We start from the raw sequence: 20,844 nt of genomic DNA on the forward strand, positions 1-20,844 counted from the left end.
GACCCCAAGAGTGAGAGAGGGTCACGTAACCGGAGATCACTGACCCCGAGGGCGAGAGAGGGCATGTGACCGGACAGCACAGAGCCCGACGGCGAGAGGGGGTCACGTAACTGGACAGCACAGAGCCCGAGGGCGAGAGGGGGTCACGTAACCGGAGAGCACAGACCCCAAGAGTGAGAGAGGGTCACGTAACCGGAGATCACTGACCCCGAGGGCGAGAGAGGGCATGTGACCGGACAGCACAGAGCCCGAGGGCGAGAGGGGGTCACGTAACTGGACAGCACAGAGCCCGAGGGCGAGAGGGGGTCACGTAACCGGACAGCACAGAGCCCGACGGCGAGAGAGGGACACGTAACCGGACAGCACAGAGCCCGAGGGCGAGAGAGGGTCACGTAACCGGAGAGCACAGACCCCAAGAGTGAGAGAGGGCATGTGACCGGACAGCATAGAGCCCGACGGCGAGAGGGGGTCACGTAACCGGAGAGGACTGACCCCGAGGGCGAGAGGGGGTCACGTAACCAGAGAGGACAGACCCCGAAGGCGAGAGAGGGTCACGTAACCGGAGAGCACAGACCCCAAGAGTGAGATAGGGCATGTATCCGGACAGCACAGAGCCCGAGGGCGAGAGGGGGTCACGTTACCAGAGAGGACAGACCCTGAGGGCGAAAGAGGGTCACGTAACCTGACAGCATAGACCCCGAGGGCGCGAAAGGGTCACGTAACCGGAGAGCACAGACCCCAAGAGTGAGAGAGGCATGTATCTGGACAGCACAGAGCCCGAGGGCGAGAGGGGGTCCCGTAACCGGAGAGGAAGACCCCAAGGGCAAGAGGGGGTCACGTAACAGAAGAGGACAGACCCCAGTCACGTAACCGGAGAGGACAGACCCCAAGGGCAAGAGGGGGGTCACGTAACCGGAGAGGACAGACCCCGAGGGTGAGAGGGGATGTATCCGGACAGCACAGAGCCCGAAGGTGAGAGGGGGTCACGTAACCGGAGAGCACTGACCCCAAGAGCGAGAGAGGGCATGTATCCTAACAGCACTGACCCCGATGGCAAGAAGGTGGTCACATTACTGGACAACACTGACCCCGAGGGAGAGAGGGGGTCACGTAACCGGACAGCACAGACCCCGCGGGCAAGAGGGGGTCATAAAGAAACAAAAAGGAGCTCACTTATTGTGAATGGTGAATCCTATGTCCCGCTGGATATCACAAATCTCTGTATACAGGGAGCTCCCCCTAGTGGTGGCTGCAGACAGGATCTTATCATGTATCTCTGTATACAGGGAGCTCCCCCTAGTGGTGGCTGCAGACAGGATCTTATCATGTATCTCTGTACACAGGGAGCTCTCCCTAGTGGTGGCTGCAGACAGGATCTTATCATGTATCTCTGTATACAGGGAGCTCCCCCTAGTGGTGGCTGCAGACAGGATCTTATCATGTATCTCTGTATACAGGGAGCTCCCCCTAGTGGTGGCTGCAGACAGGATCTTATCATGTGTCTCTGTATACAGGGAGCTCCCCCTAGTCGTGACTGCAGACAGGATCTTATCATGTATCTCTGTATACAGGGAGCTCCCCCTAGTGGTGGCTGCAGACAGGATCTTATCATGTGTCTCTGTATACAGGGAGCTCCCCCTAGTGGTGGCTGCAGACAGGATCTTATCATGTATCTCTGTATACAGGGAGCTCCCCCTAGTGGTGGCTGCAGACAGGATCTTATCATGTATCTCTGTACACAGGGAGCTCCCCCTAGTGGTGACTGCAGACAGGATCTTATCATGTGTCTCTGTATACAGGGAGCTCCCCCTAGTGGTGACTGCAGACAGGATCTTATCATGTATCTCTGTATACAGGGAGCTCCCCCTAGTGGTGACTGCAGACAGGATCTTATCATGTATCTCTGTATACAGGGAGCTCCCCCTAGTGGTGACTGCAGACAGAATCTTATCATGTATCTCTGTATACAGGGAGCTCCCCCTAGTGGTGGCTGCAGACAGGATCTTATCATGTATCTCTGTATACAGGGAGCTCCCCCTAGTGGTGACTGCAGACAGGATCTTATCCTGTATACAGGTAGTAGATTACTACTCTAGATGCCCCAGTGCCCCCTATGTCCGACTTTGGGGCAGTTACTCTGTTGCTGCACTCAGTAACACTCTCACCTCTCGGTCTCTGGGTAAAGTCCACATTCTTATCAATCATTTTACCGGATGTTCTGAATTTGTCCTCAAAAGCCTTTTAAGGAGAAAACAAGAAGATGAAGATGATGATTGATCTCCACAAAAGACACGACAATCTGTTATTATCGTGGCCCTGTGAGCGCTGCTCTGAAGCATCACAGGTGACAGCTGCTGGGTCTGTGATCAGATTCCTCGACCTTGTGTGGGGTCCGCACATAACAGCAGCCAATAGGAGGCTGATCCTGAGATCTCCGGATCTGGGATCTACAAGGGGAGCTTCCTGGGGGCAGATAATGTGTGGTCCCGATACATGATGGATGCTGGGAAATACCTCACCTGCCCCACACAGGACGGCCCCCACCACACACACACAGGACGGCCCCCACCACACACACACAGGACGGCCCCCACCACACACACACAGGACGGCCCCCACCACACACACACAGGACGGCCCCCACCACACACACACAGGACGGCCCCCACCACACACACAGGACGGCCCCCACCACACACACACACAGGACGGCCCCCACCACACACACACAGGACGGCCCCCACCACACACACACAGGACGGCCCCCACCACACACACAGGACGGCCCCCACCACACACACACACAGGACGGCCCCCACCACACACACACAGGACGGCCCCCACCACACACACACAGGACGGCCCCCACCACACACACAGGACGGCCCCCACCACACACACACAGGACGGCCCCCACCACACACAGGACGGCCCCCACCACACACACACAGGACGGCCCCCACCACACACACAGGACGGCCCCCACCACACACACACACAGGACGGCCCCCACCACACACACACAGGACGGCCCCCACCACACACACACAGGACGGCCCCCACCACACACACACAGGACGGCCCCCACCACACACACAGGACGGCCCCCACCACACACACACAGGACGGCCCCCACCACACACACAGGACGGCCCCCACCACACACACACAGGACGGCCCCCACCACACACACACAGGACGGCCCCCACCACACACACAGGACGGCCCCCACCACACACACACAGGACGGCCCCCACCACACACACAGGACGGCCCCCACCACACACACACAGGACGGCCCCCACCACACACACACACAGGACGGCCCCCACCACACACACACAGGACGGCCCCCACCACACACACACAGGACGGCCCCCACCACACACACACAGGACGGCCCCCACCACACACACACAGGACGGCCCCCACCACACACACACAGGACGGCCCCCACCACACACACACACAGGACGGCCCCCACCACACACACACAGGACGGCCCCCACCACACACACACAGGACGGCCCCCACCACACACACACACAGGACGGCCCCCACCACACACACACAGGACGGCCCCCACCACACACACACAGGACGGCCCCCACCACACACACACAGGACGGCCCCCACCACACACACACAGGACGGCCCCCACCACACACACACAGGACGGCCCCCACCACACACACACAGGACGGCCCCCACCACACACACACAGGACGGCCCCCACCACACACACAGGACGGCCCCCACCACACACACACAGGACGGCCCCCACCACACACACACAGGACGGCCCCCACCACACACACAGGACGGCCCCCACCACACACAGGACGGCCCCCACCACACACAGGACGGCCCCCACCACACACACAGGACGGCCCCCACCACACACACAGGACGGCCCCCACCACACACACAGGACGGCCCCCTCCACACACAGGACGGCCCCCACCACACACAGGACGGCCCCCACCACACACAGGACGGCCCCCACCACACACAGGATGGCCCCCACCACACACACACACACAGGACGGCCCCCACCACACACAGGACGGCCCCCACCACACACACAGGACGGCCCCCACCACACAGGACGGCCCCCACCACACACACAGGACGGCCCCCACCACACAGGACGGCCCCCACCACACACACACAGGACGGCCCCCACCACACACACACAGGACGGCCCCCACCACACACACACAGGACGGCCCCCACCACACACACAGGACGGCCCCCACCACACACACACAGGACGGCCCCCACCACACACACAGGACGGCCCCCACCACACACACACAGGACGGCCCCCACCACACACACACACAGGACGGCCCCCACCACACACACACAGGACGGCCCCCACCACACACACACAGGACGGCCCCCACCACACACACACAGGACGGCCCCCACCACACACACACAGGACGGCCCCCACCACACACACACAGGACGGCCCCCACCACACACACACACAGGACGGCCCCCACCACACACACACAGGACGGCCCCCACCACACACACACAGGACGGCCCCCACCACACACACACACAGGACGGCCCCCACCACACACACACAGGACGGCCCCCACCACACACACACAGGACGGCCCCCACCACACACACACAGGACGGCCCCCACCACACACACACAGGACGGCCCCCACCACACACACACAGGACGGCCCCCACCACACACACACAGGACGGCCCCCACCACACACACACAGGACGGCCCCCACCACACACACAGGACGGCCCCCACCACACACACACAGGACGGCCCCCACCACACACACACAGGACGGCCCCCACCACACACACAGGACGGCCCCCACCACACACAGGACGGCCCCCACCACACACAGGACGGCCCCCACCACACACACAGGACGGCCCCCACCACACACACAGGACGGCCCCCACCACACACACAGGACGGCCCCCTCCACACACAGGACGGCCCCCACCACACACAGGACGGCCCCCACCACACACAGGACGGCCCCCACCACACACAGGATGGCCCCCACCACACACACACACACAGGACGGCCCCCACCACACACAGGACGGCCCCCACCACACACACAGGACGGCCCCCACCACACAGGACGGCCCCCACCACACACACAGGACGGCCCCCACCACACACACAGGACGGCCCCCACCACACACACAGGACGGCCCCCACCACACAGGACGGCCCCCACCACACACACAGGACGGCCCCCACCACACACACAGGACGGCCCCCACCACACAGGACGGCCCCCACCACACACACAGGACGGCCCCCACCACACACACAGGACGGCCCCCACCACACACACACAGGACGGCCCCCACCACACACACACAGGACGGCCCCCACCACACACAGGACGGCCCCCTCCACACACAGGACGGCCCCCACCACACACAGGACGGCCCCCACCACACACACAGGACGGCCCCCACCACACACAGGACGGCCCCCACCACACACACAGGACGGCCCCCACCACACACACAGGACGGCCCCCACCACACACACAGGACGGCCCCCACCACACACAGGACGGCCCCCACCACACACAGGACGGCCCCCTCCACACACAGGACGGCCCCCACCACACACACACACACAAGACACCCCCCACCACACTGTCCCATATACAGAGCACGCTCACTACACTCTCCCATATACAGAGCACGCTCACTACACTCTCCCATATACAGAGCACGCTCACTACACTCTCCCATATACAGAGCACGCTCACTACACTCTCCCATATACAGAGCACGCTCACTACACTCTCCCATATACAGAGCACGCTCACTACACTCTCCCATATACAGAGCACGCTCACTACACTCTCCCATATACAGAGCACGCTCACTACACTCTCCCATATACAGAGCACGCTCTCTACACTCTCCTATATACAGAGCACGCTCACTACACTCTCCTATATACAGAGCACGCTCACTACACTCTCCCATATACAGAGCACGCTCACTACACTCTCCCATATACAGAGCACGCTCACTACACTCTCCTATATACAGAGCACGCACACTACACTCCTATATACAGAGCACGGTCACTACACTCTCCTATATACAGAGCACGGTCACTATACTCCTATATACAGAGCACGGTCACTACACTCTCCTATATACAGAGCACGGTCACTATACTCCTATATACAGAGCACGCTCACTACACTCTCATATATACAGAGCACGCTCACTGCACTCTCCTATATACAGAGCACGCTCACTACACTCTCATATATACAGAGCACGCTCACTGCACTCTCCTATATACAGAGCACGCTCACTACACTCTCATATATACAGAGCACGCTCACTACACTCTCCTATATACAGAGCACGCTCACTACACTCCTATATACAGAGCACGCTCACTACACTCTCATATATACAGAGCACGCTCACTGCACTCTCCTATATACAGAGCACGCACACTACACTCCTATATACAGAGCACGCTCACTACACTCTCATATATACAGAGCACGCTCACTGCACTCTCATATATACAGAGCACGCTCACTACACTCCTATATACAGAGCACGCTCACTACACTCTCATATATACAGAGCACGCTCACTACACTCTCCTATATACAGAGCACGCACACTACACTCCTATATACAGAGCACGCTCACTACACTCTCATATATACAGAGCACGCTCACTGCACTCTCATATATACAGAGCACGCTCACTGCACTCTCATATATACAGAGCACGCTCACTGCACTCTCCTATATACAGAGCACGCTCACTACACTCTCCTATATACAGAGCACGCTCACTACACTCTCCCATATACAGAGCACGCTCACTACACTCTCCCATATACAGAGCACGCTCACTACACTCTCCTATATACAGAGCACGCACACTACACTCCTATATACAGAGCACGGTCACTACACTCTCCTATATACAGAGCACGGTCACTATACTCCTATATACAGAGCACGCTCACTACACTCTCATATATACAGAGCACGCTCACTGCACTCTCCTATATACAGAGCATGCTCACTACACTCTCATATATACAGAGCACGCTCACTGCACTCTCCTATATACAGAGCACGCTCACTACACTCTCATATATACAGAGCACGCTCACTACACTCTCCTATATACAGAGCACGCTCACTACACTCCTATATACAGAGCACGCTCACTACACTCTCATATATACAGAGCACGCTCACTGCACTCTCCTATATACAGAGCACGCACACTACACTCCTATATACAGAGCACGCTCACTACACTCTCATATATACAGAGCACGCTCACTGCACTCTCATATATACAGAGCACGCTCACTACACTCCTATATACAGAGCACGCTCACTACACTCTCATATATACAGAGCACGCTCACTACACTCTCCTATATACAGAGCACGCACACTACACTCCTATATACAGAGCACGCTCACTACACTCTCATATATACAGAGCACGCTCACTGCACTCTCATATATACAGAGCACGCTCACTGCACTCTCATATATACAGAGCACGCTCACTGCACTCTCCTATATACAGAGCACGCTCACTACACTCTCCTATATACAGAGCACGCTCACTACACTCTCCTATATACAGAGCACGCTCACTACACTCTCATATATACAGAGCACGCTCACTACACTCTCCTATATACAGAGCACGCTCACTGCACTCTCATATATACAGAGCACGCTCACTGCACTCTCCTATATACAGAGCACGGTCACTACACTCTCCTATATACAGAGCACGCTCACTACACTCTCCTATATACAGAGCACGCTCACTGCACTCTCCTGTATACAGAGCACGCTCACTACACTCTCATATATACAGAGCACGCTCACTACACTCTCATATATACAGAGCAGCTCAGACGACCTCCGTATACATGTTCGGTTTCTACTTGTAATCTCGATTAGTTGAGCAGCACGGTGGCTCAGTGGTTAGCATTGCAGCGGTGGGGTCCTGGGTTCAAATCCCACCAAGGACAACATCTGCAAGGAGTTTGTATGTTCTCCCCGTGTTTGCGTGGGTTTCCTCCAGGTTCTCCGGTTTCCTCCCACATTCCAAAGACATACTGATAGGGAATTTAGATTGTGAGCCCCATCGGGGGACAGCGATGATAATGTGTGCAAACTGTAAAGCGCTGCGGAATATGTTAGCGCTATATAAAAATAAAGATTATTATTATTAGTTTCCTATGAGGTCGGATGTTGTACTGTGAGTCTTAGTATTAGGCCGGCGTCACACTGGCGTATTGCGTCCGATGCAAGATCATCAGCTGTGATATGCTAATGACCCTCGGCTCCTGCTCGCAGTCATGCATCTGTGCTCTGATTCTCTCGCACAGGGAGGATCGGAGCGGCTGCGGAGGAGGCGGAGAAATGAATGTCTCCATCTCCTCCATTGCTGGGGTCCGCTTATAGCGCACAGCGCTCGGATGATATCTGTCTCACTCGCACCCATAGTGAGCCGAGAGTTTTCCTCGGTCCGAGACAATCGCAGCATGCTGAGGAAAGTCCGCTGCTGCCCCAGAGCTTAACATTGGTCCGAGTGCAATGCGATTTTTTATGCAGAAAATGCGATTTTTTATCGCATTGCACTCAGCCGTTTAAAACGCCAGTGTGACGCCGGCCGAACGATGGCACCACGGTCACCGATATTGGGAGATATTCGCTTTCACCAGTGAGCCGTGTGGTGTGGCTTGTGGAGTCTTGTGCCGGTGTAATATACATATATATATATATATATATATATATATATATATACGGTGTCTCTTAGGGGGAGATCTGCGATTGCTCTCATAGCGGACCAGTCAATCGCCTTACAGAAATCCCTGCATCGCTCCATTGTAGGGATATCCCCCTAAGACGCAGCCAATCACAGGAGCCCAGAGATCGAGACTGATCAACACCTCCAGAGAAGACTCTGAAGAAACTCTCAGTTGGCTGCAAGCAGAGATTTCTCCTACTGCCCCGAAATGCATCAAATGTGAATATCTCTGCAATGGATCAAAGCAGCGCAAAACAGAAAAGAGCGGCAGAATCCGGGGAGCTCAGGGGTATCTAAAAGGGATTTAATGCAATATTTTAGAGCAAGTGACAAGTCCTCTCTAGATCCGCCACCTCCTGCAACGGTGACTATTGATCCAACAGTCTATTACCGCACGTGTCAGACGACAGGACAGCGCCAGGGACTAGAGACGCGGGTTCATCTCCGTGCGGCTGCCATCTTATGGTCAAGGAGTCACCTATCCTTGTTCTCGGTTGGGGGCCGATGTAAAACGAAAGGGTTTGGGGGTCGCACTGATCGAATAGATATCCATGATGTCCGCCATCGTGGGCTGATAAATGTGCACTACCCTAAATGTCTGCTCCCTAATAACCTATTAAGGAAACGGACCCAACACCGCCCCTATACATGTGTTAACCCCGTGTGTCCCTCCTCATGTCACACACATCATTCCGAATCCTGCCGCAACCCCGATATAAACCTGCATTGTGTCCCAGTCGTTGGGGTGGATGATGAAGGTCACGTCCATCCGCCTCTGGTTCACTCTGGCGAAGTCGAGAACCGTCTGCATCATGATGTCTGCCACCTTCTGCTTCTCCAAGCCAATATTTCCAGAGCCCAAAGCCGGGAAAGCGATGGACGGAGACGCGTTACTGTGTGCAGTAACCAGACATTCCCTGGTGACTTCTCGTAGACTCTGCAACACATGAATGCTATGTGAGTACACACCGACATCATAGAGGAGGCAAAGGTAGCCCCCAATATTACCCCAAGAGAAAGGAGCAGCTCCAGCAATGGACCCCTCAGAAACAAGTGACATCTAAGTACCCCAATCTATAATCAATCACCGAGATGAACATTACAAGCATGGAGGACACTGTATGTGCCTATATATGAATACAGAGAGCTCCCCCTAGTGGTGGCTGCAGACAGGATCTTATGTATCTCTGTATACAGTGAGCTCCCCCTAGTGGTGGCTGCAGACAGGATCTTATGTATCTCTGTATACAGGGAGCTCCCCCTAGTGGTGACTGCAGACAGGATCTTATGTATCTCTGTATACAGGGAGCTCCCCCTAGTGGTGACTGCAGACAGGACCTTATCATGTATCTCTGTATACAGGGAGCTCCCCCTAGTGGTGACTGCAGACAGGATCTTACCATGTATCTCTATATACAGGGAGCTCCCCCTAGTGGTGGCTGCAGACAGGATATTATCATGTATCTCTGTATACAGGGAGCTCCCCCTAGTGGTGACTGCAGACAGGACCTTATCATGTATCTCTGCATACAGGGAGCTCCCCCTAGTGGTGGCTACAGACAGGATCTTATCATGTATCTCTGTATACAGGGAGCTCCCCCTAGTGGTGGCTGCAGACAGGATCTTATCATGTATCTCTGTATACAGGGAGCTCCTCTTAGTGGTGACTGCAGACAGGATCTTATCATGTATCTGTATACAGGGAGCTCCCCCTAGTGGTGGCTGCAGACAGGATCTTATCATGTATCTCTGTATACAGGGAGCTCCTCTTAGTGGTGACTGTAGACAGGATCTTATCATGTATCTCTGTATACAGGGAGCTCCCCCTAGTGGTGACTGCAGACAGGATCTTATCATGCATCTCTGTATACAGGGAGCTCCCCCTAGTGGTGACTGCAGACAGGATCTCATCATGTATCTCTGTATACAGGGAGCTCCCCCTAGTGGTGACTGCAGACAGGATCTTATCATGTATCTCTGTATACAGGGAGCTCCCCCTAGTGGTGGCTGCAGACAGGATCTTATCATGTATCTCTGTATACAGGGAGCTCCCCCTAGTGGTGGCTGCAGACAGGATCTTATCATGTATCTCTGTATACAGGGAGCTCACCCTAGTGGTGGCTGCAGACAGGATCTTATGTATCTCTGTATACAGGGAGCTCCCCCTAGTGGTGACTGCAGACAGGATCTTATCATGTATCTCTGTATACAGGGAGCTCACCCTAGTGGTGGCTGCAGACAGGATATTATCATGTATCTCTGTATACAGGGAGCTCCCCCTAGTGGTGACTGCAGACAGGATGTTATCATGTACCTCTGTATACAGGGAGCTCCCCCTAGTGGTGACTGCAGACAGAATCTTATCATGTATCTCTGTATACAGGGAGCTCCCCCTAGTGGTGACTGCAGACAGGATCTTATCATGTATCTCTGTATACAGGGAGCTCCCCCTAGTGGTGACTGCAGACAGAATCTTATCATGTATCTCTGTATACAGGGAGCTGCCCCTAGTGGTGACTGCAGACAGGATCTTATCATGTATCTCTGTATACAGGGAGCTCCCCCTAGTGGTGGCTGCAGACAGGATCTTATCATGTATCTCTGTATACAGGGAGCTCCCCCTAGTGGTGACTGCAGACAGGATCTTATGTATCTCTGTATACAGGGAGCTCCCCCTAGTGGTGACTGCAGACAGGATCTTATCATGTATCTCTGTATACAGGGAGCTCCCCCTAGTGGTGACTGCAGACAGGATCTTATCATGTACCTCTGTATACAGGGAGCTCCCCCTAGTGGTGACTGCAGACAGAATCTTATCATGTATCTCTGTATACAGGGAGCTCCCCCTAGTGGTGACTGCAGACAGGATCTTATCATGTATCTCTGTATACAGGGAGCTCCCCCTAGTGGTGACTGCAGACAGAATCTTATCATGTATCTCTGTATACAGGGAGCTGCCCCTAGTGGTGACTGCAGACAGGATCTTATCATGTATCTCTGTATACAGGGAGCTCCCCCTAGTGGTGGCTGCAGACAGGATCTTATCATGTATCTCTGTATACAGGGAGCTCCCCCTAGTGGTGACTGCAGACAGGATCTTATGTATCTCTGTATACAGGGAGCTCCCCCTAGTGGTGACTGCAGACAGGATCTTATCATGTATCTCTGTATACAGGGAGCTCCCCCTAGTGGTGGCTGCAGACAGGATCTTATCGTGTATCTCTGTATACAGGGAGCTCCCCCTAGTGGTGGCTGCAGACAGGATCTTATCATGTATCTCTGTATACAGGGAGCTCCCCCTAGTGGTGGCTGCAGACAGGATCTTATCATGTATCTCTGTATACAGGGAGCTCCCCCTAGTGGTGGCTGCAGACAGGATCTTATCATGTATCTCTGTATACAGGGAGCTCCCCCTAGTGGTGGCTGCAGACAGGTTCTTATCATGTATCTCTGTGTACAGGGAGCTCCCCCTAGTGGTGGCTGCAGAGAGGATCTTATCATGTATCTCTGTATACAGGGAGCTCCCCCTAGTGGTGGCTGCAGACACGATCTTATCATGTATCTCTGTATACAGGGAGCTCCCCCTAGTGGTGACTGCAGAGAGGATCTTATCATGTATCTCTGTATACAGGGAGCTCCCCCTAGTGGTGGCTGCAGACAGGATCTTATCATGTATCTCTGTATACAGGGAGCTCCTCTTAGTGGTGACTGCAGACAGGATCTTATCATGTATCTGTATACAGGGAGCTCCCCCTAGTGGTGGCTGCAGACAGGATCTTATCATGTATCTCTGTATACAGGGAGCTCCTCTTAGTGGTGACTGCAGACAGGATCTTATCATGTATCTCTGTATACAGGGAGCTCCCCCTAGTGGTGACTGCAGACAGGATCTTATCATGTATCTCTGTATACAGGGAGCTCCCCCTAGTGGTGGCTGCAGACAGGATCTTATCATGTATCTCTGTATACAGGGAGCTCCCCCTAGTGGTGACTGCAGACAGAACGTTATCATGTATCTCTGTATACAGGGAGCTCCCCCTAGTGGTGGCTGCAGACAGGATCTTATCATGTATCTCTGTATACAGGGAGCTCCCCCTAGTGGTGACTGCAGACAGGATCTTATGTATCTCTGTATACAGGGAGCTCCCCCTAGTGGTGACTGCAGACAGGATCTTATCATGTATCTCTGTATACAGGGAGCTCCCCCTAGTGGTGGCTGCAGACAGGATCTTATCGTGTATCTCTGTATACAGGGAGCTCCCCCTAGTGGTGACTGCAGACAGGATCTTATGTATCTCTGTATACAGGGAGCTCCCCCTAGTGGTGACTGCAGACAGGATCTTATCATGTATCTCTGTATACAGGGAGCTCCCCCTAGTGGTGGCTGCAGACAGGATATTATCATGTATCTCTGTATACAGGGAGCTCCCCCTAGTGGTGACTGCAGACAGGATGTTATCATGTACCTCTGTATACAGGGAGCTCCCCCTAGTGGTGACTGCAGACAGAATCTTATCATGTATCTCTGTATACAGGGAGCTCCCCCTAGTGGTGACTGCAGACAGGATCTTATCATGTATCTCTGTATACAGGGAGCTCCCCCTAGTGGTGACTGCAGACAGAATCTTATCATGTATCTCTGTATACAGGGAGCTGCCCCTAGTGGTGACTGCAGACAGGATCTTATCATGTATCTCTGTATACAGGGAGCTCCCCCTAGTGGTGGCTGCAGACAGGATCTTATCATGTATCTCTGTATACAGGGAGCTCCCCCTAGTGGTGACTGCAGACAGGATCTTATGTATCTCTGTATACAGGGAGCTCCCCCTAGTGGTGACTGCAGACAGGATCTTATCATGTATCTCTGTATACAGGGAGCTCCCCCTAGTGGTGGCTGCAGACAGGATCTTATCGTGTATCTCTGTATACAGGGAGCTCCCCCTAGTGGTGGCTGCAGACAGGATCTTATCATGTATCTCTGTATACAGGGAGCTCCCCCTAGTGGTGGCTGCAGACAGGATCTTATCATGTATCTCTGTATACAGGGAGCTCCCCCTAGTGGTGGCTGCAGACAGGATCTTATCATGTATCTCTGTATACAGGGAGCTCCCCCTAGTGGTGGCTGCAGACAGGTTCTTATCATGTATCTCTGTGTACAGGGAGCTCCCCCTAGTGGTGGCTGCAGAGAGGATCTTATCATGTATCTCTGTATACAGGGAGCTCCCCCTAGTGGTGGCTGCAGACACGATCTTATCATGTATCTCTGTATACAGGGAGCTCCCCCTAGTGGTGACTGCAGAGAGGATCTTATCATGTATCTCTGTATACAGGGAGCTCCCCCTAGTGGTGGCTGCAGACAGGATCTTATCATGTATCTCTGTATACAGGGAGCTCCCCCTGGTGGTGGCTGCAGACAGGATCTTATCATGTATCTCTGTATACAGGGAGCTCCCCCTAGTGGTGGCTGCAGACAGGATCTTATCATGTATCTCTGTATACAGGGAGCTCCCCCTGGTGGTGGCTGCAGACAGGATCTTATCATGTATCTCTGTATACAGGGAGCTCCCCCTAGTGGTGGCTGCAGACAGGATCTTATCATGTGTCTCTGTATACAGGGAGCTCCCCCTAGTGGTGACTGCAGACAGGATCTTATCATGTATCTCTGTATACAGGGAGCTCCCCCTAGTGGTGACTGCAGACAGGATCTTATCATGTATCTCTGTATACAGGGAGCTCCCCCTAGTGGTGGCTGCAGACAGGATCTTATCATGTATCTCTGTATATAGGGAGCTCCCCCTAGTGGTGACTTCAGACAGGATCTTATCATGTATCTCTGTATACAGGGAGCTCTCCCTAGTGGTGGCTGCAGACAGAATCTCATCATGTATCTCTGTATATCAGGGGTGTCAAACTCCATTCCTCGAGGGCTGCAAACCTGTCACGTTTTCAGGATTTCCTTGTACTGCACAGGTGATAATTTAATCACCTACACAAATAATGAGTTGGTGATTAAATTATCACCTGTGCAGTACAAGGAAATCCTGAAAACATGACCTGTTTGCAGCCCTCGAGGAATGCAGTTTGACACCCCTGCTGTATATAGAGGGAGCTCCCCCTAGTGGTGGCTGCAGACAGGATCTTATCATGTATCTCTGTATACAGGGAGCTCACCACAGATTGCGGGGTCATCTCCTGTGTACAGCGCCCTCTTCAGGTCACCACAGATTGCGGGGACATCTCCTGTGTACAGCGTCCTCTTCAGGTCACCACAGATTGCGGGGACATCTCCTGTGTACAGCGCCCTCTTCAGGTCACCACAGATTGCGGGGACATCTCCTGTGTACAGCGCCCTCTTCAGGTCACCACAGATTGCGGGGACATCTGTGTACGGCGTCCTCTTCAGGTCACCACAGATTGCGGGGACATCTGTGTACAGCGTCCTCTTCAGGTCACCACAGATTGCGGGGACATCTCCTGTGTACAGCGTCCTCTTCAGGTCACCACAGATTGCGGGGACATCTCCTGTGTACAGCGCCCTCTTCAGGTCACCACAGATTGCGGGGACATCTCCTGTGTACAGCGCCCTCTTCAGACACCACAGATTGCGGGGACATCTCCTGTGTACAGCGTCCTCTTCAGGTCACCACAGATTGCGGGGACATCTCCTGTGTGCAGCGCTCACATCAGACACCACAGATTGCGGGGGCATCTCCTGTGTACAGCGTCCTCTTCAGGTCACCACAGATTGCGGGGCCTCTCCTGTGTACAGCGTCCTCTTCAGGTCACCACAGATTGCGGGGACATCTCCTGTGTACAGCGTCCTCTTCAGGTCACCACAGATTGCGGGGACATCTCCTGTGTACAGCGCCCTCTTCAGGTCACCACAGATTGCGGGGGCATCTCCTGTGTACAGCGCCCTCTTCAGATCACCACAGATTGCGGGGACATCTCCTGTGTACAGCGTCCTCTTCAGGTCACCACAGATTGCGGGGACATCTCCTGTGTACAGCGCCCTCTTCAGGTCACCACAGATTGTGGGGACATCTCCTGTGTACAGCGTCCTCTTCAGACACCACAGATTGCGGGGGCATCTCCTGTGTACAGCGTCCTCTTCAGACACCACAGATTGCGGGGGCATCTCCTGTGTACAGCGTCCTCTTCAGGTCACCACAGATTGTGGGGACATCTCCTGTGTACAGCGTCCTCTTCAGGTCACCACAGATTGCGGGGACATCTCCTGTGTACAGCGTCCTCTTCAGGTCACCACAGATTGCGGGGACATCTCCTGTGTACAGCGCCCTCTTCAGGTCACCACAGATTGCGGGGACATCTCCTGTGTACAGCGTCCTCTTCAGGTCACCACAGATTGCGGGGACATCTCCTGTGTACGGCGTCCTCTCTAGTCACCACAGATTGCGGGGTCATCTCCTGTGTACAGCGTCCTCTTCAGACACCACAGATTGTGGGGACATCTCCTGTGTACGGCGTCCTCTTCAGGTCACCACAGATTGCGGGAACATCTCCTGTGTACAGCGCCCTCTTCAGACACCACAGATTGCGGGAACATCTCCTGTGTACAGCGCCCTCTTCAGGTCACCACAGATTGCGGGACATCTCCTGTGTACAGCGTCCTCTTCAGGTCACCACAGATTGCGGGGACATCTCCTGTGCACAGCGCCCTCTTCAGGTCACCACAGATTGCGGGGACATCTCCTGTGTACAGCGTCCTCTTCAGGTCACCACAGATTGCGGGGACATCTCCTGTGTACAGCGTCCTCTTCAGGTCACCACAGATTGCGGGGACATCTCCTGTGTACAGCGTCCTCTTCAGGTCACCACAGATTGCGGGGACATCTCCTGTGTACAGCGTCCTCTTCAGGTCACCACAGATTGCGGGGACATCTCCTGTGTACAGCGTCCTCTGCAGGTCACCACAGATTGCGGGACATCTCCTGTGTACAGCGCCCTCTTCAGGTCACCACAGATTGCGGGGACATCTCCTGTGTACAGCGCCCTCTTCAGGTCACTACAGATTGCGGGGACATCTCCTGTGTACAGCGCCCTCTTCAGGTCACCACAGATTGCGGGGACATCTCCTGTGTACAGCGTCCTCTTCAGGTCACCACAGATTGCGGGGACATCTCCTGTGTACAGCGTCCTCTTCAGGTCACCACAGATTGTCCCCTTGGTTCAGGTCTGGGCTCCAGAACCTCCATCTTCTGGAGAAGCTGTTCTTTTGGTGATTTGGACGTCTCTTGGGGTTGTTGTTGCTGAATGGTGAAATTCCTCCACATCTTCAGCTTTTAGCAGCGACTGGAAGAGTCTGATGTAAATTTCACTGATATTTGTTCTGTCCATAATCCACTCCTCATTTAAAGGAACCTGTCCCCCCCAGGGCGTATTAAGGTAAAAGAGCCCCCTGCAGTAGCACTAAGGCTGCATTCTGTGAAGGTGGCTCTTATGGTTATATCCCTAGGAATGCTGAAATAATCACTTTTATAGATTTCGCGCCATACCTGTATTGCGTCAGTGAGGTATGATTTCTCTCTAAGGCCGGCGTCACACTCAGCGTATAAAAATACGGTCCGTAATTTACGGCCGTAATACGCAGAAAAGTCCCCAAAATAGTGGTCCGTATCTCCTCCGTAGGCAGGGTGTGTCAGCGTATTTTGCGCATGGCATCCTCCGTATGTAATCCGTATGGCATCCGTACTGCGAGATTTTCTCGCAGGCTTGCAAAACCGACATACGGATATACAAGGGATCCATGTGCTCAAAAAATAATAAAAACATATGTACTATATATATATATATATATATATATATATATATATATATATATATATATTTTTTTTTTTTTTTTTATTAATATTTGATCCAGCTCTAGATAGCTTAAAAGCCGGTAATTCAGTTGCCGGCTTTTGCTTTCTCCTTCCTAAACCCGACATGATTTGAGACATGGTTTACATACAGTAAACCATCTCATATTCCCATTTTTTTTGCATATTCCACACTACTAATGTCAGTAGTGTGTATGTGCAAAATTTCAGCGCTCTATTAAAGGGTTAAATGGAGGAAAAAATTGGCGTGGGCTCCCGTGCAATTTTCTCCGCCAGAGTAGTAAAGCCAGTGACTGAGGGCAGATATTAATAGCCTGGAGAGGGTCCATGGTTATTGGCCCCCCCCGGCTAAAAACATCTGCCCCCAGCCACCCCAGAAAAGGCACATCTGGAAGATGCTCCTAATAACCGTGGACCCTCTCCAGGCTATTAATATCTGCCCTCAGTCACTGGCTTTACTACTCTGGCGGAGAAAATTGCGCGGAAGCCCACACCAATTTTTTCCTCCATTTAACCCTTTAAATTTAATAGCTAGAACGCCCAAATTTTGCACATACACACTACTGACATTAGTAGTGTGGAATATGCAAAAAAAATGGTGATATGAGATGGTTTACTGTATGTAATCATGTCTCATATCATGTCGGGTTTAGGAAGGAGATAGCAAAAGCCGGCAATTGAATTACCGGCTTTCTGCAATATCGCACTGGATGAAATATTAATATATATACATATATGTGTCTACTGACATTATATATATATATATATATATACAGTGGGGCAAAAAAGTATTTAGTCAGTCAGCAATAGTGCAAGTTCCACCACTTAAAAAGATGAGAGGCGTCTGTAATTTACATCATAGGTAGACCTCAACTGTGGGAGACAAACTGAGAAAAAAAAATCCAGAAAATCACATTGTCTGTTTTTTTAACAATTTATTTGCATATTATGGTGGAAAATAAGTATTTGGTCAGAAACAAAATTTCATCTCAATACTTTGTAATATATCCTTTGTTGGCAATGACAGAGGTCAAACGTTTTCTGTAAGTCTTCACAAGGTTGCCACACACTGATGTTGGTATGTTGGCCCATTCCTCCATGCAGATCTCCTCTAGAGCAGTGATGTTTTTGGCTTTTCGCTTGGCAACACGGACTTTCAACTCCCTCCAAAGGTTTTCTATAGGGTTGAGATCTGGAGACTGGCTAGGCCACTCCAGGACCTTGAAATGCTTCTTACGAAGCCACTCCTTCGTTGCCCTGGCGGTGTGCTTTGTGTCATTGTCATGTTAAAAGACCCAGCCACGTTTCATCTTCAATGCCCTTGCTGATGGAAGGAGGTTTGCACTCAAAATCTCACGATACATGGCCCCATTCATTCTTTCATGTACCCGGATCAGTCGTCCTGGCCCCTTTGCAGAGAAACAGCCCCAAAGCATGATGTTTCCACCACCATGCTTTACAGCAGGTATGGTGTTTGAAGGATGCAACTCAGTATTCTTTTTCCTCCAAACACGACAAGTTGTGTTTCTACCAAACAGTTCCAGTTTGGTTTCATCAGACCATAGGACATTCTCCCAAAACTCCTCTGGATCATCCAAATGCTCTCTAGCAAACTTCAGACAGGCCCGGACATGTACTGGCTTAAGCAGTGGGACACGTCTGGCACTGCAGGATCTGAGTCCATGGTGGCATAGTGTGTTACTTATGGTAGGCCTTGTTACCTTGGTCCCAGCTCTCTGCAGTTCATTCACTAGGTCCCCCCGCGTGGTTCTGGGATTTTTGCTCACCGTTCTTGTGATCATTCTGACCCCACGGGGTGGGATTTTGCGTGGAGCCCCAGATCGAGGGAGATTATCAGTGGTCTTGTATGTCTTCCATTTTCTAATTATTGCTCCCACTGTTGATTTCTTCACTCCAAGCTGGTTGGCTATTGCAGATTCAGTCTTCCCAGCCTGGTGCAGGGCTACAATTTTGTTTCTGGTGTCCTTTGACAGCTCTTTGGTCTTCACCATAGTGGAGTTTGGAGTCAGACTGTTTGAGGGTGTGCACAGGTGTCTTTTTATACTGATAACAAGTTTAAACAGGTGCCATTACTACAGGTAATGAGTGGAGGAAAGAGGAGACTCTTAAAGAAGAAGTTACAGGTCTGTGAGAGCCAGAAATCTGGATTGTTTGTTTCTGACCAAATACTTATTTTCCACCATAATATGCAACAAAAATTATAAAAAAACAGACAATGTGATTTTCTGGATTTTTTTTTCTCAGTTTGTCTCCCATAGTTGAGGTCTACCTATGATGTAAATTACAGACGCCTCTCATCTTTTTAAGTGGTGGAACTTGCACTATTGCTGACTGACTAAATACTTTTTTGCCCCACTGTATATACCTATTCTATGTGTACACATTTATTCTACCTATTCTACTGGAAGCTGTCAGTGTGATTTTACTGTACACCGCACTGAATTACCGGCTTTTCTTTCTAACACCGCTGCGTATTTCTCGCAAGTCACACTGCTTGTCCGTGTGTAATCCGTATTTTTCTGGCTTTTTTTGCGCAATACGGTGACAAACGCAGCATGTTGCGATTTTCTACGGCCGTAGAAAGCCGTATAATACTGATCAGTAAAATACAGCAGATCAGAGCAGGGGCATAGAGAATAATTGGGCCGTGTGTAATGCGTGTTTTACGGACGTATTTTATGCGCTCATACGTCCGTAAAACTCGCTAGTGTGACGCCGGCCTAACTTTAACGCCTAGCAGCCGTCCATCATCCCACCGGGCGCCGCCTCCTCTCTGTCTTGTGCCGTCACCGGCGCCGTGCGATTATTTCTCGGGCATGCGCCATGCGTGCTGCCCTGGGAGCTCACATCAAGTGATGTAAGTAGATCGCGCCTGCGCACAGCACCAGAATCCCAGCCTCACAGTGTGAATACATAACACACGGCGGGGCAGAATCTGGGGCCTCCGCTGTGTGCAGGCGCAATATCAGTACATCATTTGATGTGAGTTCCAGGGCAGCACGCTCGGCGCATTCCCGAGAAATAATTGCACAGCGCAGGCGCTGGAGACGGCACAAGACAGAGGAGGCGGCGCCCGGTGGGAAGATGGACGGCTGCGAGGCGTTTGAGTCAGGGAGAAATCATACCTCACTGATTCAT

The 20,844-nt window shown here is 52.6% G+C and overlaps 1 protein-coding gene across 1 annotated transcript in view; it reads right to left on the reverse strand.

Annotated features, from left to right (window-relative positions):
• Window positions 1-20,844, reverse strand: part of PARP9 (poly(ADP-ribose) polymerase family member 9) — a 54,095-nt gene that overhangs the window by 21,517 nt on the left and 11,734 nt on the right. The window contains exons 3-4 of the mRNA XM_069732570.1: window positions 9,567-9,782; window positions 2,166-2,238 (exon numbers count right to left, since the gene is read on the reverse strand). Of these exons, the coding sequence (XP_069588671.1) occupies window positions 2,166-2,238; window positions 9,567-9,782 (289 nt within the window). The remainder of the gene's footprint in view (window positions 1-2,165; window positions 2,239-9,566; window positions 9,783-20,844) is intronic.

This window comes from Ranitomeya imitator, chromosome 7, assembly GCF_032444005.1.
Source record: "Ranitomeya imitator isolate aRanImi1 chromosome 7, aRanImi1.pri, whole genome shotgun sequence".
NCBI classification, from domain to species: Eukaryota; Metazoa; Chordata; class Amphibia; order Anura; family Dendrobatidae; genus Ranitomeya; species Ranitomeya imitator.